At 44.2% G+C, this 27,635-nt stretch overlaps 1 protein-coding gene and 1 long non-coding RNA gene across 5 annotated transcripts in view; one reads left to right on the forward strand and one right to left on the reverse strand.

Annotated features, from left to right (window-relative positions):
• LOC113916786 lies at window positions 1–6,108 on the forward strand. The gene is made up of 4 exons (XR_003518030.1): window positions 1–170; window positions 296–387; window positions 697–839; window positions 5,991–6,108. It is a non-coding gene; the product is annotated as an uncharacterized LOC113916786 (long non-coding RNA).
• A 343-nt stretch (window positions 6,109–6,451) lies between these two features.
• YIPF1 (Yip1 domain family member 1) overlaps window positions 6,452–27,635 on the reverse strand; it is a 34,809-nt gene continuing 13,625 nt past the window's right edge. For 3 of the 4 annotated variants that reach the window (XM_027599618.1, XM_027599606.1, XM_027599596.1), the window contains 4 exons: window positions 24,136–24,302; window positions 23,611–23,793; window positions 18,694–18,789; window positions 6,452–6,976 (listed from right to left, as the gene is read on the reverse strand). In XM_027599618.1, the coding sequence (XP_027455419.1) occupies window positions 18,706–18,789; window positions 23,611–23,793; window positions 24,136–24,302 (434 nt within the window). In that variant the 3' untranslated portion in view covers window positions 6,452–6,976; window positions 18,694–18,705. The remainder of the gene's footprint in view (window positions 6,977–18,693; window positions 18,790–23,610; window positions 23,794–24,135; window positions 24,303–27,635) is intronic. The other variant, XR_003520907.1, reaches the window with a different exon arrangement.

The following is a 27,635-nucleotide window of genomic DNA, read 5'->3' on the forward strand; positions in this document are numbered from 1 at the left end:
TTGTGGCATGCTGGAAATCGTAGTCTTTTATAAAGCCGTTAAGCGTTAAGTGTCCATTGATAGAATTTTACAGTTAGCTCTGGCAAAATGATTGGTCCTTATTTCTCCCAATTTTCTTTATCGACTGCTTGAAAGTGAAATCAAAGACTGTCGTGGCCGTCTCCACAGAGGTACTCACTGAATTTACCGTTTATAAAGGTGCATTTGGTTTCCCAAGATCTGGTTCCTAGTTCCAGCTCTGCCCCTTGCTAAATGGGTGTCTTGACCCTCTCTGAGCTTCCATTTCTTCATCTAGAAAATAAGGATGAAAACAAAGATGGCATCCAGTGATGTTGCGAAGATATGATAAATGCTATACAAATACTGATTATCATTAATTTCCTGCCGGTAAGGAAAAAGATTTTTACCGACCCAAGTCCCGCTTAATGAAGTCCTCTCTGATTGCATTTGCCCTCGGTTAGATCCCTGGAGGCATAGTGCTAACACCTTTTAATACCCAATTACATACCACAGTCAACATTCCCCGTACTCTGGAAAGACAGATTCAGTGATTTACTGATTCTGGAGAAACTCAGTCTAGTGAAAGAAATTGAGATCACACGTAGAGCTTTGTAATGTTTGCTAATAATGGTTTCCTGATTTGCGTTAAGATTATATTCATTTCCAAAAACATGTTAATATCAATCATGTCTGAAGCCCTGCAGAACAACTGGGAATACAAAGGTAGATCAAGTCTCTGCCAAGAAGAAACCTTCTATCTGGTGGTGGAGAAAGATGATAAAGAATCATTCTATGGAAGTAGCTTGGAAGGCTGGAACTAGGAAGTTACTGAAATATGGGTAAGAGGTAATGAGAATGTAACCGTATCGCTTCTCCATTAAAAAAATAATAAAATAATAAAATTCAAACAAAACAAACAAAAAAGAATCATTCTAAATGAGTGTCCTTAAACACACCCCGGGTTACTTGCAGTCAGTTTACTTTGTTTAGTTGCCCAGCATATCTATTCTCCCCTACTTCTTAGAAATAGAATTCCCCAATTTTTAACTGGGCATGTGATACATTTCCTAGTCTCCCTTGACGCTAGGTGGAGCTAGGTGACTGATGAGTTCAGGCCAATAAAATGTAATCAAACTATTGCATGGTAGCGTCCCAGAAACTCCCCTTAAAAGAGAGCTAGCCACGTTCTTTGCCCCTTCTTAATCCCTTCCTTCATCCAGCTGCATAGAATTTGGATGTGTCACACTCCAGGCAAAACCAAGTACTACCCTCAAAGCAAACTTGATTACTAGGAGCAACTATACCAATCCTAGGCTACCTGCCCATACCTCCTGACTTCATTTACACAACAGAGACAATTATTGTTTGCGCCACATTTATTTTTAGAGCACTTATCACATTCTGAAATCATCCTGTGTAACTACTTATTTATTGTCTGAATCCTAACTAGCACATAAGTTTCCCATGGGCAGAGAGACTTTGTCTATCTTGTTTATCATTGTTTCCAAAATGCTATAACATTAGGAGGTAGTCAATAAATGTTTGTTAAATGAACAGAAGAATGAATGGAAGTAACTGCATCAGAAAGTGTCTATTCAGGACAACAAACTTTGTTATCTAATTCAAAGAGGAACTGAACACAGGGAATTGATAACGAAAGTATTCAAAGGGCTGAAAGGCCATAGGGGAGAAAGAATAGGGTTGTAGTAGCAAAAGGGAGAAGGGAGTTACTATCCAAATATCATGAAGGTGCTACTCCCTCTACATTAGAGCCCCCAAGCACACACATGATGTGGGGCTGATGGGGCGGGGGGGGGGGGGGGGCGGAGCGCCAGTACTGCAATTAGAACTACACCATTGCTGTTGAGCAGGAGCTTGTATTATTTCCTTAATTTACTTTAGTTTATTTTGAAATCTTAAGTTATAGTTTTCAGCTGGTTTCATGGGCATGTCTTTCTGGAATGTTTTCATATCATTAGGGAGATTATTCTCCGTGTTTTCATTTTTTTTATAATAACTTCATTATGAGGTTTGATTGCAGTCCTTTCTGCTGCTCATTTTTATATGAAATTAGTTTTCCTGCACGTTTAGGAAGGAGGGGTGAGTTAGGACAGCTTTGCTAAATTCGAGACTCTACAGCTTCTTTTTCTGTTTTCATGAAGTGTTCAAAAATATGGCTTCAAGCTTTCTGAGATCTCCTGGCTCTGTGCCCTTCCCCCACTTTCATCTGACTTCCCTTTTCTTTGCCCCAAATATCCCTGGCCTACTCTATCTGTATTCTATTCCCTGCGGTTTCTACTCTGGTGTCCTGGAAGGATACTTTGGCTGGTTTTCAGAGTCCAACTTCTTCAGACCGTACTTCGGACCCCTTGCACTCATCAGCTGCAAACAGGGTTGTACAAAACTGCCCCCAAATCCAGCTGCTTTTCTCCTATTGGTCCACTGTACTTTCTAGGGAGTACCTCTTGGCTATTTTGGCGTTCTCTTCTTTTTAGATTTCTCAGACACCCAGCTGCTTCCTTTGCTTCTTTCCACAAAAGTGCTGATATCATGCAAGTCTTTGAATGGCTAGTGGTTTCCACCTGCTTGAATTTTGGGGTTTGTGGTGATATCTTGTCACCCAAGTTTGATGTAGATGTTGTCCACATGTTTTTGGTTTTGCTATCCCAGATGCTCTATTTTTATGGAGGAATTTGGGGAGATTAAAAAATGCCACTGCCATCTTTCCAGAACTCTTTTCGCTTAAATCTTTTTTTTTTTTCTAAGTAGGCTCCATGCCCACTGTGTAGCCCAGGAGGGGCTTGAACTCATGACCATAAGATCAAGACCTGAGCTGAGAGCAAGAATCAGATGCTTAAATGATCGAGCCACCCAGGTGCCCCTTAAATCTTTATATGCCAACCAGTGAAATCAAACTGACAATGGAAAAACCACCATCCATTAACTTTTCTAAAAGCAGGCGTTCCAAGATGTAATAGTTATCTATCTAAAACCCATTCTGGTTTCATTCAGGGTGGCAGTGTGCCCAGCTAAAGAGCATTTCCCAGCCTCCCTTGCAGCTAGGGATGACCATGTGGTATAGTTCTGGCCAATAAGATAGAAGCATAAGACATTAGATGGGGTTTGGGAGAAAGCACATTAAAAGCCAGGTCAATTCAACTGGTCAACCCCTTTTGCCCTTTCTCTTCTTCCTGCCTGTCAAAAGTGGAACTGAGCTGGAGAGACCTGAGCTGCCAGGTGTCTGAGTAGTGAACCTGAAAAATTACAGTCAAGTCTTTAATCAGTTCCTGTGATGTTATAAGCAAGATACTAAATAGGAGAAAGCACTGTCCCCACTAATGTTCCATTTTTCCCCTTGGCACAGTGCCAGGCAAGGGTCACGTGCGCTGGTGCAGATGTAGGCACAGCCTTACTGCCAAAGGATCCCTAAACAAAAATCTCCTGCCATTTTATAGCTCAGGAGGCTGGGAGGAGGAAGGGGGGAGGGGCTATGGGTGGAAGAGTACCGAATACTGGGTCAGAGTGGAAAAGACATCTTCAAGGACCCCCAGTAGGTTGGTCTCAGCAAAGGCACCTGAGACAGGCCTTGGCTAGGCCCTCACCCCTTAGCTCCATTAGGAGGCCTCCAAAAGAAGGAAGCTGGACTAGAAATGTAGACTTGCCTAAGAACAAAGCTGGGGTGATGGTAAGGTGGGGCCAAAGCCCCTGACCACAACCCCCGCCCTCCAGAGGGCACAGTGCTCAGGCTGTGCACCTAGGCTGGTGTTCGTGGGCAGTGCTCCCGGGAGGCCTGTCAGGAGGTAAAGACCTTGAGGTACACAGCCACTAACTGCCCACAATCAGGCCTGAAAGATCACACATAGTATTCTGGCTTGGAGCCAACTCTTCATTGCCTACACTTTGCTGGAAAACAGCATACATCTTTGGATCAGATGATGGCAAATTCATGCTAAGGACAGCTGAGTGGAAGAAAAATAAAAAAGTCAGAATCCTTAATGGTATCATGGAGCAGCTGTATTAACCTGGGCGGGGCTATCTCTAAACTTCTATTTCCACGAGAAAGGTAAAACTGCTCATTTGTTTAAGCTATTGCTTTTTAGGGTTCTTTTATAGCTCAATACAATTCATAAGTGCTTCATGGGGGTCCCAAGAGCAGGGGCTCCCAAAAGGCGGTGCTGGTTGGTTCATGAAATTTTCACCGGTCCTTGGTAGGTGAGAAAAAATGAACAGAGTAGTCAGCTTTCCAGAAAGCTAAATTTATTCAAGTTTTTAGTACTGACATTATGTCCTTCCAAATTGATATTATAATGGCCTCTCTTTTTATAAGATGCCGGTACTAATTTATGATGCTGGTTGTGTCTAAAATCCTTACTTAAAAATTAAATCCTGACCACTGTATTAAAGAATCTCTAAACATTTTTGGGGGAAAACTTTACCAGTCACACCACACAAGTACTCAGTAGTAACTAAATTCCCCCTCAAACATGGATATTTATATGTGCTTGGGAAAAACTCATTGCTTTCCTTCACTTTAACACTTACACCACTTCTGTAACCAGATATGTGGATCTTCCACACCAAGCAATTCTGACACTAACTGCCTGGAGGTAGAGCAGAACCCAGAGGGTAAGGGCACAGTCCCCCAAGACTGCCCCCTGCTTCAGATGCCAATTGCAAGTAGTGGGTCCCCAGGTTATCCATGATTTCTGTCCGACTTGGCTACAAATTAGAGGCTCCCAAGGCCCCTTCCCTGGGTTTGAAAATTTGTTCCCAGAACCCAGGAAAAATTTACTCACTATTGCTGATTTATTACAAATGATGTTTTAAAGGATATAAATGAACAGCCAGGTTGAGAGATACATGGGGCAAGGTCTGGAAGGGTCCCAGGTGCAGGAGCTTCTGTTTCTCTTGGAGTTGGGGATGCACTACCCTCCTGGCAGGTGGATGAATTTACCAACCTGGAAGCTCTCCAAACCCTGTTCTTTTGGGATTTTTATGGAGGCTTCATCATATAGGCCTGATTGATTATTACCTCCATTTCCAGTCCCTCACCTGTCTCCAAAGAATGGGGAGTGGGGCTGAAAGTTCCAAGCTTCTAATCATGGCTTGGTCTTCCTGGTGACCAGCCCCATCCAGAGGCCCCCAAGAGTCACCTCATTAGAAAAAAGGAAAAAAAAAATGCTCCACTACCCAGGAAATTGGGAGCTATGCCAGACACTCTTATCACCCAGGAAATAGCAAGGCTCTTAGCAGCTCTGTAAGAAACTATAGCAGAGGTTTATATATATATATATTTATATATTTATCATTTCATAGTATCCTTCTCTTCTTTATTGGAGAAAAATCCTGCCACTTTTAGTGAGACACAGGAAGGGGAGGTTGCAGACAGCCTGTACCAGGCATTCATAGGACCCACATGTGTAAGAATCACTGCCTTGGGCAGGGGGGGTTAAGTATTAACGAAAGAGCACCAGGGTACCAGCTCAGAGGGTGTCTGGAAGGTATAGATACCAAGTTTTCTGAAGAGTCCTTGAAAACAAAAGAAACACTTAGCTGGAGCTGGAGAAGACTCAGGGGGTGCAGAACAGCTGTTTTCAAACATCTGAAGTCAACAAAGGGAAGAAAGATCAGACTAGATCTGAGAGGCCCAGGGGTAGAGCTCAGACCAAGCAGTGAAAGCTATAGAGGTGTGCACACAAGGACTTGTCCCAGCAGGAGACGGCGGCCTTGGAGAGGCTGAGGCCAGCAACCCCCCAGCAGTGATTGTGTGACTGGAGGATTCCCAGGATCAGGGACCTGGTCTGTTCTGTTCACTGCCCCAGCCCCACCACCTAGAATGCTGACCAGCACTTAGTAGGTGCACAACCTATATTTGTTAAGTAAATTAATGGAGGGGAGGATACTCTGCGTTTGATGGGAGGTTTGCCAACTTGACCTTAAGCTCAGGGTAGCCTGAATTTGTGTGCCTCTTCCTTTTTCGGTGTGATCAGCCTTCTAAGTCCACGTGTGCCTTGCTGTCTCAGAAATACACTGGAAATTCCCAGCCTGAAGAGGACAACAGAAACAGTAGGGGATCAGCAATCCTGACCTGGCAGAAGCTCAGCCTCCCAGATGGCACGCATTTTGAATAAAAAATATAACAAAGTATCTCTGAGGCGCCACTGGTTTCTCCTTTTAATGCACTCTAGCCAGGAGTCAGGCCACGTTGAAGAGGCACTCAAAGTGCCCTAAAAAAAGTTTCTAAAATCTGTGTCAAAAGTTTGTAAGTGAGCATGTTCTTCCAACCCTCTGTTCCATACTTACAGTAGGAAAAATTCCGATGTCCATTTTAACCCCCACACCCCAACAGCTATCACATTAAGTAAATCAAGATTCACAACAGCTTCCAGCATGCTAAAGATAAAACATCAAGGAGGAACTCGAGGTCAAAGTCATGAAATGCAGACAGACATTCTATGAGGTATTTATTTTGCAACAATTAGGTTCGGTTGCCCAGTGTCAAGTCACCACAGACAAATGTTCAGGCTCCCAATGAATCCAAACCAAAGTTCACACAGTTTCGCCAGTTTAGGATAGCAAGCATTTGGAGAGAAGAGTATCACCTCAGAGGAACATCTGTATACAATTCAGAAGAAAGTCATCAGATGTTAGGATGGATCCATTCCACGTATTAAGGGCATCACAGGACAACAAGAGGCAAATGGCAGGCACACCTACCACGTTCCCTTGTATTTTGTTCCAAATCGGTGTACAGTTCCAACAATAACTGACAGGTGAGAAAGAAGAGCTGAAAGACACATGGACTGAACAACATTTAATTATTTTTTGTTAAATTAGGTGATTAGACTTCAGGGCGGCACCTTTAGCTGCCAGAGGGTGGTGCCATTCCATCAGTTTTCCTGCTGGCTTGGTCATTCTGCTTTCCTGCAGTAGATGCCATGTCCAAAAGAACCACTCCAAAATACAGAAAAGAGAACTGAAAAACAAAAAGAGTAACTTTTAAGAAAAAGACTCGCCCCCCCCCCCCCATTCAGAAAGGATCTAAACTGCAGGACAGGGAATTTGTTTATGTTTAGAGGTATAGCTTCAATACCAGACAGCCTTGAGCCCTGATTTACCAACTCCAGGAAGACTTATTGCAGGGGAGATGACATTTTAAAAAGTTTTCCTCTATTTCTTTGGAAACCTAGTGATTTTTCTCTGCCAGATCCCAAAGTTATCTTCACCCATCCTTCTTTCTCTCTCTTTTTTGTGACAGCTATGTTAGGTGCTAGAGGAGAAATAAAGTAAATATGGAGGGACATAAAAAGATTTGAGAACTGGAGAGCTGTTTGTGGTTGTTGAAACACGAGGTTATGCAGGGGACAATGGCAGGATATGAGGTAGGACAAACATATTAGGGATCAATCCTGGCAATCCAGGGAGTTTAGATTTTGTCTTTTAGACAACTGGAGGCCAAAAAAAGAGAAAAAGAAAGAAGGAAAAGAAAGTTCTTAAGTAGAGGAGTGACACAGTTTTATAATTTTTTGAAAACTGCTTTGGCTACACATAGGATGGACTGGAAGAAGGAAAAGAAAAGAGAGAGAAACCTATCAAGTTATTATCACAGTCTGAATGTGAGATGATTGGATCCTGAACACCAGGAACATCAGGCATCTGTACTAATAGGACAGATCTGAGAAATATTTCAGGGCTAGAATAGACAAGTCGTACTGCTAGATAAGATATGGAAAGTAAGAAGGAGGATTCTACATTGATGATGAGGTTTCTAGGGTGACCAGGTAGACTTCTTAATTAATCCAACAAATAGTGATTAAGGACTCATCCAACAGATGTGCTGGGCACTGGGTTCAGATGAATAAGGCACCCATGGTCCCAACTTTCAAGAAATTACACAGTCTGGCACTGGAAATTCCAGGGTAAACAAATACATAACATATTACTTATGTAATTATAAATGTGAGGTACTCTGAGACAGTATAATACAGAATCTAACCTAGTGTGATGTCAGAGGCAGTGTGGATGGTAGTGCCATTCACGGAAACAGGAAAATATAAGGAGGACCTGGTTGTGGGGGAGATGAGTTTAGTTTTGGACATAATGAATTTGAATCATCTGTTGGTACACCTAGTTGGGGATTTGCAATAGATGGGGAATTTGGAAAAAGGTGCTAGAGATATAGTTAAATCCAGGGCGGGGATTAAGAAATTTCAGAGAGGCCATTTCCTAATAAATGGCCTCCAACCTAAGAGAATGTGCCAAGCTTCCTACTACCACAGGGGGCAGGATCACAAATAGGAAGGTGGGGCTAAGGCAGGGGTATCTACCTCAATGTCCCAGCTCTAGAAAAGGGAAATGTTGCCAACAATATATCTGTGAAAAGTGGTTGGAGAAGCATGAATGCTGTGATTTGCTGGACTGGAAGAACTTGAAGTCCTGCTTGGCCTTATGGTAAACATTAGCTCGGGCTTCTGAAATGCTAAATAAAGGTAGGGACAAATGAGCCCACAGGGCAGGCACTAAAGATTTTATTTTCATAAACACGCTCTTTTTCTCTCATCTGTCTGTCTGTTCCAAATTAATGTCAAGACTAGAGGAGGGATTCAAGACAGAAAATTTCCCTTGCCCTGCTGCCAAGTTTCAGTAGGTAGCTTGTAATTCCCAGGGGAATTCCTGGGGCTTAGGCCACAGGGTGGCAAGTAAGATAATTGCCCTTTATGCCAGACTTGGTCCATAACGCCACCATCAGCCAGAGCTCCCTCACCTCTTCCCCACCTGCGACCCGATTCCTGGCCACTTCGGGCTCCCCACCTCAGGTGGCCCCACCGTGACCCAGGCCTGCCCTGCACCTCCTTTGTGGTGGCAACCCTGCACCCAAGCCTGATTGGGGGTGTTCCAATCCGAAGTTCCCCAAGTTAGGATTCTCTCTTTAATTTAGCAGGGCCTTCTAGTCTGATGCCTGAGATAGAAAATTGGGTGTAAAATCTGGGAGGGTAAGGACCTATCTCCATTGTTCACCCCAGTCACCCAGCCAATGGTAGCCAAGGGTAGGCCCTCAATGAATGAACAAGTAAAAATTGCTCAGGTCACCTGGCAAATGAACCGAGCATGTGTGCATGTGACGTATCTATCAACTGTCACTTGTTCAAAATCAAGCTTTCCCCAAAGCCTGCTGGATGCTGCAGGTATAATGGTCACTAAATCTCTACTCTCTAGGAATTCTCAGTCCATGTCACAGTGAATAAGAGATTTGCCCTAATAGAGGAACATACAGAGCTGTAGGAGAGCATAGAGGAGTAAGTAATCTAAACTTCCCCAAACACAGGCTATCTGAAGTGGGTCCTGAAGAATAAAGAGTGGGCTTCCAAGTAGACAAGCTAGGAAAGGGAATTCCAGACCTTAAAAACCTTAAAAAAAAAAAGCCTTAAAAGGTTTTAAAGCAGTGTTTCCAGTAATTAATGGGAGTGCTGTTACTGTTATTATTGGACTGTTGCGAGTGCCCGGATAAAACAATTAAGTACTAATGTGATGGTCCAATTCTATCACTGCTGGTATTGTTGAAAAGTGGGATCCTCAGCAGGTGGGAAAGGAGATACAGATATAAGATAAAAGCAATTTAGAAAAAACTCTGTGGTGCTAAATAAGAATTGAAAGTATGAGTATGAACTCACAATGTATCTCCTTTAAAAAATTAATCAAGATGGGGCGCCTCGGTGGCTCAGTCGGCTGAGCATCTGCTGAGCGTCTGCCTTCGGCTTAGGTCATGGTCCCAGGGTCCTGGGATCGAGCCCCGCATCTGGTTCCCTGCTCCACGGGGAGCCTGCTTCTCCCTCTCTCCCTCTGCTGCTTCCCCACTCGTGCACTCTCTTGCTCTCTCTCTCTCAAATCAATAAATAAAATCTTAAAAAAAAAACAACAATCAAGCACACAACACATTTCCTGACTCTGAACAGTGAAAAGGCCTGTAAACAACAACCAAGCCAATGGCAATAAGCACCACTAGCACCCAGATTGTGACCTGGTATTACTATCTCCCCACTGAACAGAACCAAGACTCCGAGAAATGATTCAGTCTGGGTCTGAGACAGGAAATGTTCAAAATGAGCCTGGAAAAGCCTGGAAAATTTTGTTGTAACAGATAACAAGACAGTTATCAGAGACTCTTAGGGCCATGCCAACAGGACTCGAGCCAATCTGAAGAGGTTCCCATTAGCCAAAGGGACAACTTGAGTATTGGTAAGCATAATACTTGGGATGGACTGAAACTAACTGGCCATTACTGTCGAGTGCTAGTGAACCAACTACTATTTTGAAAATAGGTGAAAAAAAGAAAAGGAAAAGAATCATTTATCCTGCCTTTCTACAGAAACTATGTCACTGGAGAGCCAAATAGTAGATAAAGGGAAGTTTTTATGAAAGAAGTATTCTAATTAATAAACAAAGAAGCAAAGATAGAACTGAAATATCGCCATTTTGAAAACCCTAATGATTTAACAGATGTAGGCATTGCTTAATTACTTTTAATATCAAAAAGTAAGAGGTAATTACACAGCATGAGTTTATGGCTGAAAGCATTTAACACCACATATCAAGTAGTCTTGCCAAAACCAACCAACCAACCAATGCTGAATCTGATCAACCCTTTAGATACAACCACCAGTTTACAGAAAACAAAGGCAGAGCAACACGATCAACAACACCATAGAAATACAATCGGCAAAATCCAGACAGCGAGAAGCTATAGGATAAACAATTCTTAAGCAAATACATGGTAAAGGGAAGGGGGGGGAATGGAGTGGGAATCTATCATTTAAAACACATTTAAGAGACACAGCAACAGGCACATGAAAAAGTGCTCCACATCGCTCGGCATCAGGGAAATCCAAATCAAAACCTCAATGAGATACCACCTCACACCCGTCAGAATGGCTAAAATTAACAAGTCAGGGAACGACAGATGTTGGCGGGGATGTGGAGAAAGGGGAACCCTCCTACACTGTTGGTGGGAATGCAAGCTGGTGCAACCACTCTGGAAAACAGTGTGGAGGTTCCTCAAACAGTTGAAATTAGAGCTACCATTCGATCCAGCAATTGCACTACTGGGTATTTACCCCAAAGATACAAATGTAGGGACCCGAAGGGGTACATGCACCCCAATGTTTATAGCAGCAATGTCCACAATAGCCAAACTGTGCAAAGAGCCAAGATGCCCATCGACAGATGAATGGATAAAGAAGATGTGGTATATATACACAATGGAATATTATGCAGCCATCAAAAGGAATGAGATCTTGCCATTTGCAACGACGTGGATGGAACTGGAGGGTGTTATGCTGAGTGAAATAAGTCAATCACAGAAAGACATGTATCACATGACCTCACTGATATGAGGAATTCTTAATCTCAGGAAAGAAACTGAGGGTTGCTGGAGTGGTGGGGGGTGGGAGGGATGGGGTGGCTGGGTGATAGATATTGGGGAGGGTATGTGCTACGGTGAGCGCTGTGAATTGTGCAAGACTGCTGAATCACAGTTCTGAACTTCTGAAACAAATAACGCAACATATTTTAAGAAAAAAGAAAAAGAAGAAGATAACAGGAGAAGAAGAAAAGGGGAGTATGTCAGAGGGGGAGACGAACCATGAGAGATGATGGACTCTGAAAAACAAACTGAGGGTTCTAGAGGGGAGGGGGGTAGGGGGATGGGTTAGCCTGGTGATGGGTATTGAGGAGGGCACGTTCTGCATGGAGCACTGGGTGTTATGAACAAACAATGAATCATGGAACACTGCACCAAAAACTAATGATGTAATATATGGTGATTAACATAACAATAAAAAAATTAAAAAAAAAAAAGAGACACAGCAACAAACTGCAAGATGAAATTCAAACACTGAAGTATATACGATGCCTCAGAGAGATGGTGGAGACATTCCAGACCACAGCGATAAAGTGGATACCACAATAAAGTGAATCAAATGAACTTCTTGGTTTGCCAGGGCATATAAAAGTTATGTTCACACTATACTGTAGTCTACTAAGTGTGCAATAGCATTATGTCTAAAAAATGTACATACTTTTTAAAAAAATATTTTATTTATTTGTCAGAGAGAGTGCGAGAGAGCATGAACGGGGGGGAGGGACAGAGGGAGAAGCAGGCTCCCCACTGAGCAGGAAGCCTGATGTGGGGACTCGATCCCAGGACCCTGGGATCATGACCTGAGACGAAGGCATATGCTTAACCAACTGAGCCACCCAGGCATCCCAAAATGTACATATTTTAATTAAAAAATCTTTATTGCTAAAAAATGTTAAGCATCATCTGAGCTTCCAGTGAGTCATAATCTTTTTACTGGGGGAGGTCCTGCCTTGATGTCAATGGCTGCCGACAGATCAGGGTGGTGGGTGCTGAAGGCTGGAGTGGCTGCAGCAATTTCTGATAAGACCGCAATGAGGTTTGCCACATGGATTGATTATTTTCACATACAATTGCTCTGTAGGATGCAATGCTATGTGATAGCATTTTACCCACAGCAGAACTTCTTTCAAAATTGGAGTCAATCCTCTCAGACGCTGCTGCTGCTTTATCACTAAGTTTCTGTCATACTGCAAATCCTTTGTTGTCTTTCAACCACCTTCATGGCATCTTCACCAGGAGTAGATTTCATCTCAAGAAACCACCTTCTTTGTTCATCCGTAAGAAGCAACTCCACACCCGCTCAAGTTTTATCCTGAGAGGGCGGCCACGCGGTACCCCCTGCAGGCTCCACTTCTAGATCTTTTGCTTCTTCCACCCCATCTGCGGTCACTTCCTCCCTTGAAGTCTAGAACCCCTTCTAAGTCGCCCATGAGGGTTTCTTCTTTCAAACTCTTGTTAATGTTACTATCCTGACCTCTTGTCATGAATCACGAATGCTCTTCTAGAATGGCGAATCCTTTCCAAAAGGTTTTCAATTTACTTTGCCCAGAGTCACCAGAAGAATCACTATTTTTGGCGCTTACAGCCTTAGGAAATGTGTTTAATAGTCAGATTTGAAAGTTGAAATGACTCCTTGATCCCTGGGCTATAGAACGGATGCTGTGTTAGCAGGCATGGAAACATTTATCTCGTACATTTCCATCAGAGCTCTTGGGTGACCAGATGTATTGTCAATGAGCAACAATATTTTGAAAGAAATCTTTTTTTCTGAGCAGATCTCAACAGAGGTCTTAAAATATTCAGTAAATTATGTTGTAAACAGATGTACCATCATCCAGGCTTTCTTGCTCAATTTACAGAGCACAGAAAGTAGAGATTCAGCATAATTCTTGAGGGTCCTGGGGTTTTATGAGTGGTAAATGAGCACTGGATTCAACTTAAAGTCACGAGCTGCATTAGCCCCTCACAAGAGAGTCAGCCTGTCCTTTGAGGCTTTGAAGCCCAGGCACTGACTTCTCCTCTCTAGCTATGGAAGTCCTAGATGGCATCTTCCAATAGAAGGCTGTTCCATCTACACTGAAAATCTGTTTAGTGTAGCCACCGTCATGAGTGATCTGAGCCAGAGCTTCCGGATCACCTGCTGCAACGTCTACACCCGGTGGCTGCTTTACCTTGGTACTTCCACGTTATGGAGGCAGCTTCTTTCCCTAAACCTCACGAACCCACCTCTGCTGCTTCCAACTTTCCTTCTGCAGCCTCCTCACCTCTCTCAGCCTTCACAGAGTAGAGGAGAGCTAGGACCTTGCTCTGGGTCAGGCTTTGGTTTAAGAGGATGTGGTGGCTGGTTTGCTCTTCTATCCAGACCACTCACACTTACTCCACCTCAGCAGTAAGGCTGTCTGACCTTCTTATCATTCGTGTGTTCACTGGAGTAGCTCTTTCAATTTCCTTCAAGAACTCTTCCTCTGCTTTCACAACTTGGTTGTTTGGTGCAAGAGGCCCAGCTTTCAGTCCGTCTTGGCTTTTGACATGCCTTCCTCACTAAGCTTAGTCATTTCTAGCTTTTGGTTTAAAGTGACAGATGCATGACTCTTTTTATTTGAACACTCAGAGGTCATTGTTGGGCTATTAATTGGCCTAATTTCAATATTATGATGTTTTTAATAGGGAAGCCCAAGGAGAGGGAGAGAGATAGGGGAATGGTCAGTCAGTGGAGCAATAAGAACACATAAAACATTTATTGATTAAATTTACCATCTCATATGGGTGCAAATCATAGTGCCCCAAAATAATTACAGTAGTAACAACAAAGATCAGTGAGCACAGATGACCATAACCAACATAATAACAATGAAAAAGTTTAAAATATTGCAAGGATTACCAAAATGTGACACAGAGACACAAAGTGAGCAAGTGCTTTTGAGAAAATGGTGCTGAAAGACTTGGCTCAACACAGGGCTACCACAGACCTTCAATTTGTAAAAAACACAGTATCCGTGAAGCACAATAAGCAAAGCTCAATAAAACGAGGTATGCCTGTATTAAGGAGATATATTTTTTTTTTTAGATGTGACTATGGTACTACGGTTATGTTTTTAAAAGTGTCTTTTATAGATCCAGAATTTAAATATTTATGGATCAAATAACAGGATGTCTTAGATGTGCTTCAAAATAATATGGGGGAATAGATGGGGGTATGGATGAAATAAAGTTGGCCATGAGTTGATAACTGTGCAAAGTAAGCAATGGGTACATGGAGATTCTTTATACTATTCACTCTACTTTTGCCTATGTGTAAAAACTTTGCACTAAATAAGTTTAAGCAAGAATAAAAAGTTACTGTGTTGGGTGCCTGGGTGGCTTAGTCCGTTAAGCATCTGCCTTTGGCTCAGGTCATGAGGCCAGGGTCCTGGGATGGAGTCCCGCATCGGGCTCTGTGCTCGGCGGGGAGTCTGCTTCTCCCTCTGCCCCTCCTGCTCCCCCTGCTTGTGCTTTCTCTCTCCCAAATAAATAAATAAAATCTTTAAAAAAAAAAAAGTTACTGAGCTGACCCACTCTCCAACCCAGGTTCTCCCAACTGACTTCAAAGACAGAGAACCAAGAAGAAAACTGATGGAGAAACAGCACAGAAACTGAAACTGGATGCTCTGGGCAGGGACATCTCAGACATGGTGTGGACAAGAAGGGGCTGGTGGAAAACAGCATTAGCCACGGTGGAAAGCCATAGTCTGGATGCTTTGTTAAAGAGGATTACAGCATTGAGTTAAAACTGATTTCAGAATAAAAGAATTGATGTGTATAAACGTAGTAAAAAGGGTTTGTAGCTTTAGCTTATAAAGTGAACACTCTTAACATGAGTGAGTGAAAGGATAATTGCACATAAACCCTGTGTATCAAATCAGGAGGGTTTTTTAATTACAAAGGAATCTCCTAAAGCCCTTCGCTCATCTCTTATTAAAGCCCTATCACACTGCAATATAATTACCTGCTGGCCACCCTCCTCCAGACAGACCCACTTGTCACCGCCCCTGGGAAGGCAGCTCCAATATGAGTGCCGTCTTTCAGATGCTCCATCCCACAAGCTGAAGTAAGACTCCCAAGGTACAGTTTCCAGGCTTCCCCAGGGTCTTGGCTCAGAGAATAAATGGCACTGGCCCTCAGGTGGTAAGTTAATTTTAAAAAAGGAAGGAAAGGAGGGAAGAAGCAAGCCAGATATTCTCTATAATATCTTGATGATTTATATAGGGGTAGTCCCTGATCACAAGTCATTGAAGGCTCCTCTATGATCCTGAGTTTCCAGGGAGAGAAGGGGTGAATGTTCTCCCAGTAATCCATGGCAGGCTAAGCCCTCCAATGTGCAGATTTACATGAGGAAGGTTATCTGTGAGATTAGAAGCCATTCTTTTTCAGTGAAAGCTGGGAGTCTAGAGATTACAGTAGAAGGCACAGGCAGCTCATAAATCTGCAGAGCCTGGGGCTCTGGACAGCCCTCTCATTGGCAAAGCAATTGATGCTTCTGCCAGGGAAGCTCCAAAGAAACTCTTCATCACTATCTCATTTGGAGACTTGACACCCAAATGGACACACTGATGCCCAAGTTTATAGATCTGAGCAAAGCCCAAAGGTGTCAAATCTATATAAATCAGGGTGGGAGGTCTGTAAAGGCCCTGAGGACCAGGCTTTTCTCAAACACCAGCTTCTGACTCTCTGAAGGTTTAGAGCACCTGGTACATTGGCCTGGAGCTTTCATAACAAAATGTAAGGAAGGAACTCGAGTCCTAACACAGGAGCAGGCTGAAAGAGCCCCTCACCAGGTTGATGTCAGGTATTCTCGGCCCAGAGAGACCCAAGCAACTGTTGCCATTGTGGGTGGGCTCTACCTCTGTCCTCCAGCTGGGCTCAGATTTTCTTGTTCTCAGGGATGTGAGCCCACATCACATCACTGTGTCCCAAATGAACAACCTATGACTTTTACCTTCCCAAATGCCATGGAAAGCTGACTACTCTCTTCAGAAAAACAGGTAATTGATTGTTTCTGCTCAACCTTCAGGGCCCAGCTCAAACAAGACCCCTTCTATGAAGCCTTCCCTCAAGCCAAATGAGTCACTGCTTCTGTGCTCCCACCATGCTCATCAATTCACAATTTGGGTAGAGCACGTCTCTAAAAACACAGTCTGTTTATTCTGTTGAGCTGTTTTATCCATGGACCAAGGCTCCCTGAGGCAGACTGTATTTGATTTTCTAGGTCCCTGATGCCTGGCCCATGGAGGCCACAGAACAGCCTTAAGTAAACACTGAGCGAGAGAGTAAATGAGGGTTCTGTGAGCCAAGACACCTCTGATAAAAGCCCACATGCCCCTCTTGCCTGAATCTTACAAAGGGTCACCTCCAACTACGCAACATAAACTGAGCACTCACTCTGTCTGGGCCAAGCAGGCATTAGGCCAAGCACTGGGGAGTTCAAGTCCAATCAGACTTAATCCCTTTCCCATGGACCTCAATCTCAGGAGAGACCCACCTTGCCCCAGGGCCTTCTCTACTAACAGTCAATGAAATCCATCTGCAAGAGGAGCTTTACAAGTGTGTAGACAATCAAACCATAAGGGAAACAAGCTACCACAAGCTCATTCTAAGGCAGTGGGTTGTAAAAACAACCCACTGAGGTAATGGAAGAAAAATTTTAGAACTTCTATTAATATTTATTTTTCATCAAAAAATAAAAAAATTAAGCTTTAATAGTTACTATATGGACTGACAACAGGATATGTAAACACTTCAAATATACATATATTACTAGGTTGTGTGCTTATGGCAGACAGACTGCAAAATGGCCTCCACACAATGCATATGTCTATCAAATCATCACAACGTATACTTTAAGTATCTTACAATTTTCTTTGTTAAGGAAACCTTAATCAAGCTGAAAAATAAAATAAAATAAAAATGCCCTCCAATGATCCCTGACTCCACGTATTCATGCCTTTGGGTAATGCCCTCCCCCTGAGTGTGGGTAAGACTTACAACTTGCGTCTAGTCAAAAGAATACGGGAGAGCTGATAGGTATCATTTCCACGGTTACTTTACATTACTTATTCTTCTTTCATAGTTACGTTGGCTGAGGCTCAGAGACAGTAAGTTCCTTGCCCCAAGTACACTGCTAGGATGTGTCGGCACCAGGATTTCATTTTGGCTCCACTTGACTCTAAAGGCCCTGGTCTTTGCACCACACCCTGTTGCTCTGGGAGAGAAGGTCACCCTGTGATTACAAAACAGACTGAAGGTTCTCAGCCCACAGGGAGATCATGTGCAGAGATCATGGCTTCATTCATCCACTCCACCAACATTTACTGAGCACCCCCTATACACCAGGTCTTGTGGTGAGCAATGAAGATGCAAGTAATGCCCATTTCCTGTTTTCACGTTGCTGAGTTGAACTGGAGAGGAATACCAGTCCATGGAGGACAAATGAATCAATGAATGAACAAATGAATATGCAGATGGACACACAAACAGTGAAGAATTAGTGTTTCCAGCACCATTAACAGTGATATATATTACAAGGTATAATGGGATCACGAGGTAAGTGATGACTGTTGGAAGAAAGGGACCATTTCAGACATCTGGAACAGCAAGTGCAAAGGCATACGTGTTCTAGCAATGGCAAGAAGTTCAGCATGGTGGCAGCCTTGGTACACTGACGATCTGGAACAGGGAGGCAAGGAATGAGCCATGGAGGAATTGGCTCTTCTTCCTGTACACTAACCTACTGAGCTAACCACTGAAGTAGAATCATCTGAGAGGCCAGAGAGCAAACCAGGCATGAGAATTTGTAGGCTTTGGAGAACCCTATGAGTAATTCAAGAGAAGTCACACTCAGGGTCTGAGGCCAGGTTGAGAAGTCACAGGGAAACTAGAAAAACCACCAGGGCTGTAACCAAATAGAACAAACCCATACTGTGCTCCCAGGAAGGAGAGAGCAGAGGAAAGGGGATGTGGAGCCAAAAGGCAGGAAGGAGCTCCTCTAATGAAGAAGCTAAGAGCTCACATCTCCCAAATCTATCAAGCCAGGACCATGTAGAGTTCACAATTGAGGCCTTGGGCTGGAGGGCCACATGGATACAGACATGCGTGTGCACAAATGCTATAGTGAATCATACAGAAAGACAAAAGGGTCTGGCCCTCTCGATTCTTAATGCTAACAGTTTCAGAAGTGATGCACTTGCCCATTTTTTACTGTACCAAACCACAAAAAAAGTCATAAAAATATAATCTCTTACTTTCCTCTTTAGCTACTTGGCTGTTGCAACTGTTTGGTTTGGAGCAACTGTAGTTGTTGGGAGGTGGTCCATCTCTGGCGCATCAAAAAAGTATGCCTGCAGGAAGAGGAAACCCATGAGGGGAGTTAAAACACAATGGTCTGCTCGAGTGTTCTAGACTCCAAGTTAATAGGACTTCTGGGCTCTCATGGCCCCTACGTTTCCCTCTGCCACGCCTGTCATCCCACTGAACTACAACCGACTCTGTTTCTGTCCATCTCACTTACTCTACTATGAGTAACTTTTTAAAGTGTAGCCACCATTTACTGGCCACTTCCTCCATAGGACTTAATCTGCATAAGAACCCCATAAGGCTGCTGTTATTATTCTCATTTGATAAATAAGAAACGGAGGCTCAGAGAGGCTGTCATTCAATCTGGTGCACATGGCTAGCGAGTGGGAGAGATGGGTCTTTCTGACTCCAAGGGTCAGTCTCTTCATTGCCACATCACCCAGTCTCTCCTCCAGGGCAAAGACTGTGTCCTTCCTGTTCCTGTGCCACCAGCGTCTCACTCAGGGTCTGGCCCACGATGTAAACAACCCATACTTAAGGAACTGAGCTACAACAGATTGTTGCTAAACCAGGTGGCTCTTGGTAAGAACCTTTAACAAGAAAGTGCCAGGCAGGCCTGACCTCATAATTCTCCAGCTTGGAAAACAAAGGTCTGATAAGTGATTCCAGTCACCATCTACAATTTCATGGTCAAAAATCAGGAGGAGGTAGGGGCACCTGGGTGGCTCAGTCGATTAAGCGTCTGCCTTCGGCTCAGGTCATGATCCCAAGGTCCTGGGATTGAGCCCCACATTGGGCTTCCTGCTCAGCGGGAGCCTGCTTCTCCCTCTCCTCCCCGCTTGTGCTCTCTCTCACTGTTTCTGTCACTATCTGTCTCTCTGTCAAATAAACAAATAAAGTCTTAAAAAGAAAAAAAAAATCAGGAAGAGGTAGAAGAGGGAGAAAAAACAAGGAGGATCTTCCAACCTATCTAAAAGTCTGAGAATCCGACTTTAGCCCAGGAAAATACCTGGGTTGTTCAAAGTAAGGGGAGTCCCTCCCTTAATAAGTCAGGGGTCACTGCACACTTGTGACTCCCCCTTGGGAGTCATGGCATAAGGAAGGTAAAAGGACAAAAAGCCAAATCAAGAACCATTTCACCAGCTCTACTCTCTATCAGCCAGAAGGGGGCACCAAGACAACACACTGGAGCTTTCCCCAACACTCCCATTCTGTGTGAACTCTTCAACAATCCATTTCCAAGTTTCTAGCTGCGGAGCCCCCCTAGCTTGTCACATTCCCAGAGCAATCCTATTAGTTCTAAAGCCTTCTTCCCAGGGCCCATTCCGGCACCTGCTTTCTGAGGTGGGGAAAGAATGGTCCCTAACTTAAGGGGGTAGGGGACAGGGGCCGTGCTACCAGTGTTGGGCCCCTCCAGCTATCTTGATGCTGTGTGCACAGAGCCACAAAGCGCCCCCCATGGTGCAGGAACCGTGCCTTTCTGCCAGGCTCCTGGAGGAGGCCCCCATCAGACGGAATGAGCCAAGAGGCCAGGGTCTAAACTTGGCTTTGCTAGTAACTCACACTGTAACTTTGGACGAGTCACTCCACCCTTCTGAGCCTCAGTTTTCTAATGTGTAAAACAAAGGGATTAGAAAAAATTGCCTCTAAGGGTAACTATAATTCTATGACTCGTTAGTTCATTAATGCCACAAATACTTAGTAACAACCACAGTTACCATTTGGCGAGTGCCTACTGTGCACCAGGCACATACTAGATCATTAATAATAGGCAATGTTATCCCCATTTTAAAGATAAGCAAGTGGAGGCTCAAAGAGATGGAGATTTTCCCAAGGCTACACAACCTTGTGTCTGAGCTAGGGTTTCAATCCAGCTGTGTCTGGCTCCAAAGTCTATGTTCTTCTCTTCTGTGGGGTGGCCTGCAATTTGGCACCTAGCCTACGCCCCGTCTAGATATAGGCACTGTGGAGGCGTCAGGATGAACCATCAGGTTTTCTAGAAGTCAGGCCAGGAGTGTCACCTGGCAGAGCGAGGGCACGGGCGGTCGACTATCAGCAGTAACCCCCGCAAACACAGGCTTGTACATCTCAAACCCGCCAGCCAAGGACGCACCCTCCTGGGCTTCCTTAGTCATCCCCGCCAGGAGTGTCCCGCTACCAGCAGCGCACAGCCGTGAGCACCGAGGGGCCCTCAGCAGGTAGAGTGCTGGCATACGCTTCAGAATACTGAGGCAAAAATGTCAATCTGTGCTCCGCAGGGCAGAGTGGGAAGCCAAGCTGTCTGGGTCGGCCAGTGCCCCTCCGCTGCCAAGTCTTCTCCTTGCCCTTCCAATAAAAATAATGCCTTGCATGTGTTCAGCTTGTTTTGTTCATGTTGCACATAACATTCAATCCTTGCAAAAGTAAAGATGCTCCTGCAGCTCCCTTTTCTAAGTGAGGAGGTGGGGTCCAGAGAGGGGAAATATCCAAAGCAGGGGTGAGGGAGCTGGGACCAGACCCCGTCTCCTCACCTCTGCTTCAGCCTCTTGCACTGCACATCTCCAGGAGAGGACAGAGGAGGCCAGCTCTGGTGTGGAGACCAAAACCGCAGGCACAGAGGGCCCCTGGCTAAACACCTGATCATGGAATAGTTCCCTTCTTCGCGGAGGAGAAAACTGTGCCTCTCCTCCAAGAAAGGGGTCCTGCACCTGCAATTCCCTCCCTGCTCCAACATCCAGTGCGCCTGGCTCCCCGGAGTCCCCTGGAAGTGGACCAGGCAAGGCCTTCTCTCCTGCCTCCTTGCCTCCTCCAACTTCCCAACCAAGTGTACAATGGGAAAGATGTTCTGGAGAGACGGTGGAAGATGCCAGCAAGAGGCACCCATGAAAGGGCCCTGGCAGCTTCAGATGACACAGGGCTCTTCTAGTAACTTCTTTACATCTGAAGAACCCTTCACAGTATATGAAGGGCTCTCACAGCCATCTCACCGAGCCTCACAAAAGCCCACAAAATATGAATCTCCGTGACAGAGGAGGAAGCCAAGTTTCTGAGAGAGGGCGCTCACCTAGCTCGCAGTGCTAAGCCCCATGCAGTACTTTCTGTTTCCTTCTTATTGCTCTCTTCCAGCAAGTTCCTGAGCAGCAAGATGGGCAGGTAAGTCCCAATGTCAGTGTCATTTATCCCAAAAGGAGGAACAGGCATAGGAGGTAAAAGAGCCTGCCATGCGTACCAAATGAAATAGGTTCTTAATAATACTCTTACCACCCCCGCCCCCGCTCCAAAGTCTGATTGCCATGCTCCTCTCGATCCCTTACACAACTGAACAAGGCAACACTTCTTCCTGCCTCCTTTTCTCCATCAATGCCTCAACTAAGTGTATAGGGAAGAAAATTCAAGGGAGACATGGGGACACACCAGTGAGACAGCTACAGTGAGAAAGGATGTTCTTCCTCAGCAGACAGAAGGGTCAGGAGGGTCGCAGCAGCATTACAAGGGATCAGCCCAGGGGCTCCAAGTGCCAGAAATTAATGGTGTCACTCTGCCGTGAGTCAAACCAACAGTCCTCTAGAGGTCTCAAGAATTTAAAGCTCAGACACGTGGAAAGTATATGTAAACCAGCTCTGTGTCTCAGAACCTGGCACTTTTTATGAGACTCGTTCAATGATCAAGTATTGGGATCTTATGCATGACCCAGGCTGTCTAGACAAAAATATTATAGATCAAATGGTGCCAAAGAAATACTTACTCCCACAACTGTAAAACCTGACCAAGGGTCTGGACACGGGTGACACGGATGGATATCTTCCTGTGGGCACGTCCTTTCCTTCATCAGTGACCTTAACATTCCTCGACCTGGAGTTCTTTAAAAACCTGTGTCAGGCCTTGTTAAGGTCATGGACCAAAATATTTGTGTACAATGTGCACAGAAGATAGAAAATCATATCTCCTTAGGATCAAGGGAAAGGGACCTAATTTATGGGTATTTGTGGGACAAGTTCTACATTAAATATTTTATATGTACTATTTTATTTTATCCTCAGAACAACCCTATGTGGCAGGAAATACTATACCCATGTTACAGATTAAGACATTCAGATTCAGAGAAGTTAGGTACCATGGCCAAGCTCATACAGCCAGTGACTCACAGAGCCGGTGTCCGATCTGGGCCTGTCCGACTCAAAAGGACATGCTCTCCCTAAAAAGACACCCAAATACATGAACTCAAAAACTCTTTTAAACATTACTCACCTTAAAAATATCTCCCCTTTCCTAATTTGACTTAATCCTCATGCTTTCCACCTATGAAACTTTAAATTTCAAAACTCTTTCTAGGTATGTGGAGAAAACCAGCAAAGACATCCAAAGGCAGAACTCCCCCACCAAGCCCTGCACCCCAACCTATTATAGACACTCATCCAGCTCCACTTCCTTTGGCCAGACTCTGAATTGTAACCAAATTTCAGAAATTTGGTAAAGCCAGAGATTACCATCAAATTCTCATAAATTTACCACTTCTCACTTAGGACAGTCTATTTAAAACAATATTCATTTTATGCAGCCAGTTTTAAAGGAATCATTGTGAATAACAGCTTGGGGTCTTTCAGCATTTGTATCTAAAGCACACAGGAAGGGGTGCCTGGGTGGCTCAGTTGGTTAAGCATCTGCCTTCAGCTTAGGTCATGGTCCCGGGGTCCTGGGATTGAACCCCGCATCGGGCTCCCTGCTCCACGGGAAGCCTGCTTCTCCCTCTCCCACTCCCCCTGCTTGTGTTCCCTCTCTCGCTGTGTCTCTCTCTGTCAAATAAATAAATAAAATCTTTAAAAAATATAAATAAATAAATAAATAAAAATAAAGCACACAGGAAGATCACAGGAGTGAGACCATACCAAGCAGCCCACAGAAAGCAGCGTGTGAAGCAACACAATTGTGCCAATTGTGGCCAACGCGATGCGCCGGTTATCCTCACGAACAGCTGGCCAAAATGTCATTGCCAAGACAGAGCCTGAGATCCCCAGGGCAATCATGACTAGAATCCAACGGACAGCCTTCTGGGGGATAATCCACAGTACCTGAAAGAAAAGGAGGGAGAGGAGGGCTTTATTGGCGGCATCTGGTCATTCCAGGCCCCTATAAAGTCCCCTGAGCCCATCGGCAGCTGGGCGCCCACTACCTCTGCGGCATCTCAGTCTCGGCCTGGAGGAAACACCCCGGCACGCAGACTGAGATGAATGCTTTCAGAATGAAGGGCTGGAGGTCCAGCAAAGGTACTTGGCTCCCTATGCCCCTTCCTGCTGAACTTCTAAATTCAAAGGGTATTTTTCAGGTGCCCATCAGTGTTGGGCTAGAAATGATGACGTCGGCTGAATTTTTGAGACGCCCAGGGCGTCACTCAGCGTGAGTGTGGTACTTACTGCTGTGGGGATATAAATGAAGAGCGAATATCCATAGACGCACACAATCTCCAAAAACGAATAGGAAACGATGTTCATAACTTTGCTGTTTCTCCACATGAGGAAACCCCAGAGTGCGAGAGGAACCAGCCAGGCATAGGCATAGATGATGGTGGCCGCTATGGACACTGAGGATGATAAGACAAAGGTAGTAGTCCCCATGTAATCAGGCCTTTAATTACTACCAGCGCACTTCTCATACCTTCCTGGGCTTATTTCCTAGCCTGTCCACCTGCTTCACCGGATCATGGGATCGTGTCTTACTATGCCTGGCACAGTACCTGTCCCAGAGCAGGCACCCAATCCCGGTCCTGAATTGATGAATCTTCAACACTGTCTTTGTGGTGATGACCAGTGGTTTCTCCTACGGCTTTTATAATTTGTTTAATAACTAACAACTCCCAGTATTAAACAACTGCATTATGCAACTGAAAGACTTCAGAGGGCCTCACTACAAGTGTTTAAACATACCAAGCATTTCAACCAAGCGAAAGCCAACTCTCCCCCTAGAAGAACACACCCTTTTCCCTCGTCTAACAAGAGCTGAGGCTGATTTCTTGCACAAATTTTTATTAAAAATGCCCTGGGTACAGATTAACTGGCTCTGCACGCTATTTAGAGGGCCTTCTATTGGTCAAAATGTTCCTCACATTCGCTTTCTTCACTAAGTAATTCTGTGTCTGTGCTGGAAATGCTGCATAGCAGCTCCTCAGAAGAGCAACGTTCAGCATTTTACCGTCCCTTCCTCCTCTTCCAGTAGCACCATGCTCCAGAGGCTTCGTTTTCCCTCTTCTGGAGTGGACAACCAGTAAGTGTGGCTAAGCCCGTGGCACCAGCCCTTCCTACAGGAAAATCAGTGGGTGATGCACTTAACGCTCTTGGCAAGCACAAAGGCACCCCAGGCAATGTAGTCAGACTCTGGTTAAGACATATGATTGGCCAAAACATTTTTAGCTCCTAGAGGAGTTTTTTCACATTTGGAACTCCCTCATTAAACCAAATGTCATTCTGCTAATATACTGCCTTTTTTTTTTTCTTTTTTTTATAACTAAAGGAAGGGGGAGAAAATTACCTCTATGCCTACAGCCATCCCCTAGGTGTCAGGCATTACACTGAGTGCCCTTTTGAGAGGCAACACTGTGTAATAGTCAAGGGCACAGACCGCACATGCGGACTTCATGGATTCTAATCCCAACTCTGCTAACTAACACTGAGTAGTGAATTACTTAACTTTCCTGCCTTAGTTTCCTCATCTGTAAAATGGGAATAAACATAGTATACCTTATAAGATTACTAGAATTAAATGAGTTAAAACAAATAGAACACTGACTGATAAATAATAAATGCTCAATCAAGAATTAGCCTTTTAGGGGCGCCTGGGTGGCTCAGTTGGTTAAGCGACTGCCTTCGGCTCAGGTCATGATCCTGGAGTCCCAGGATCGAGTCCCGCATCGGGCTCCCTGCTCAGCAGGGAGTCTGCTTCTCCCTCTGACCCTCCCCCATCTCATGTACTCTCTCTCTCTCTCATTCTCATGCTCTCAAAATAAATAATAAATAAATCTTAAAAAAAAAAAAGAATTAGCCTTTTATATTATTAACTGATATGTAAAGACATTATTTCACATCATCTACATCTTCATTTTAGAGATGACGAAACAGGATCAGAGAAGCTAAGTGGTTTGGTCAAGGTCAAATAATTAACAAGCGGTGGAAGCAGGACCTGACTTTGTGGATGTATACTCTTTACATAAAATGGGAAAATGTTTAGGGGTGCCTGGGTGGCTCAGTCGGTTGGGCATCCGACTCTTGGTTTTGGCTCAGGTCGTGATCTCGTGGGTCATGGGATTGAGCCCCATGCTGGGCTCTGCACTCAGCAGAGTCTGCTTGAAAATTCTCTCCCTCTGCCCCTCCCCCCCATAAATAAATCTTTTAAAAAACGGAAAAATGTTTATTGAGAGAGTCAACGACTATCTTACTGGTACATTCATATCATGACTCCCTTATACTGCCCAGCCAAGGAGGATAAGAAAAGATAAAAAGCCTCCTGAGCTTCCAGACCCTCAGGCAGTGTCATTCCCTCCTCTGTCAATACAGCCTATACATACCTCTGATACAGGAATTAATACATCCCACTTACAACAACATTCATTTACCTGTCTTTCTTAACCACTGAACAACTTGAAGGCAAGGTCTATATCTCACGAATAACATTTATTGAGTTAAACTCAAACCAGAGTCATTTGACAAATGGGGCTGTAACTGAATCCAGGTCTGACTCCACGTAAATGGGCCTGGAAGGTAAAAGGAAGGATACATGGAGACACACGCACACACACACACACACACACACACACACACACACACAGAGGTAATTGCATATCTCCCTATACACACATATATGTGCTTGTGTAGGAATTCTTTTTTGTATAAGGCATTATTCCAACCTCTTTACACACATCAACTCTATTCTCACAATAGCCCAATAATATAGGTATTATTATTCCTATTTCACTGATAAGGAATATGAGGCCAAGAGAGATGAACTAATTTGCCTGACACGTAGAAGCTAATGAGTGATGGAACTGGAACTTGAAGCTAGTGACCTGGTTCTGCAGACTGTGCTCTTAGAGGGTCTATCTACAGCCTCTAAACAGGACAGCAAGCAGGCAGCGGGGCGGGGGAAGGGGTGGGGAAGAGGAGGGAAGGAGAGAATGGAGGAAGTGCACACTTCAATCGTCAAACTCCTACAAAGCCAAACTTCCTCACTGAGGGGTGGCTGTCATCTGCAAGTCCCTAAAAAGCTATTTGTTGCTTTATTTGTATAATTATCCAATACTGCCACAAGAAAGGAAGTTTTAAAACAATGTCATCCACAAGCCCATCACTAGGACAAACTCCTTTCTACATTCTCCCTTCGAGACCCTGACCATTTGCAGACTTTTCTGTAACAAAGTTGCCAACAGCACAGGCATAATTTTGGATTATCAGTTTTCCACATTGTTCTAAGTGCTTCATAATTAGTGGCTCGGACCCAGCTAGTTGAGTCACCACGACTTAAATAACAATGCCCCTATTGTTTCCAACATCTGGATAATACAAATAATGCTACAATGGAGACTTTCATGCACACTGCTTTTACTTACTTTGCACATTTTTCTTTGGACGAATTCCAATTGCTATTTGGCCTTGCCTTCCAGCTTTCCAAAAGATATGTGCATTCACAATATTGTGCATGTACTCAAGGCCACTGAATGGTATACTTTAAGAGAGTTAAGATGGTAAATTTTATGGCATGTGTATTTTACCACAATAAAAGATTATGTAGATTTATATAGATGGGTGGTAACTCTGAGATGATAAGTATGTTTGAATCCTTAAATACAAAAAGCCAGGGCTGTAGCACCTAGAGACAGGGGCCCAAGGGCACAGTAAAAGGAACTCATGGTTACAAATTGAAAGCA

Source organism: Zalophus californianus, chromosome 4 (genome assembly GCF_009762305.2).
Source record: "Zalophus californianus isolate mZalCal1 chromosome 4, mZalCal1.pri.v2, whole genome shotgun sequence".
Taxonomy (NCBI): domain Eukaryota; kingdom Metazoa; phylum Chordata; class Mammalia; order Carnivora; family Otariidae; genus Zalophus; species Zalophus californianus.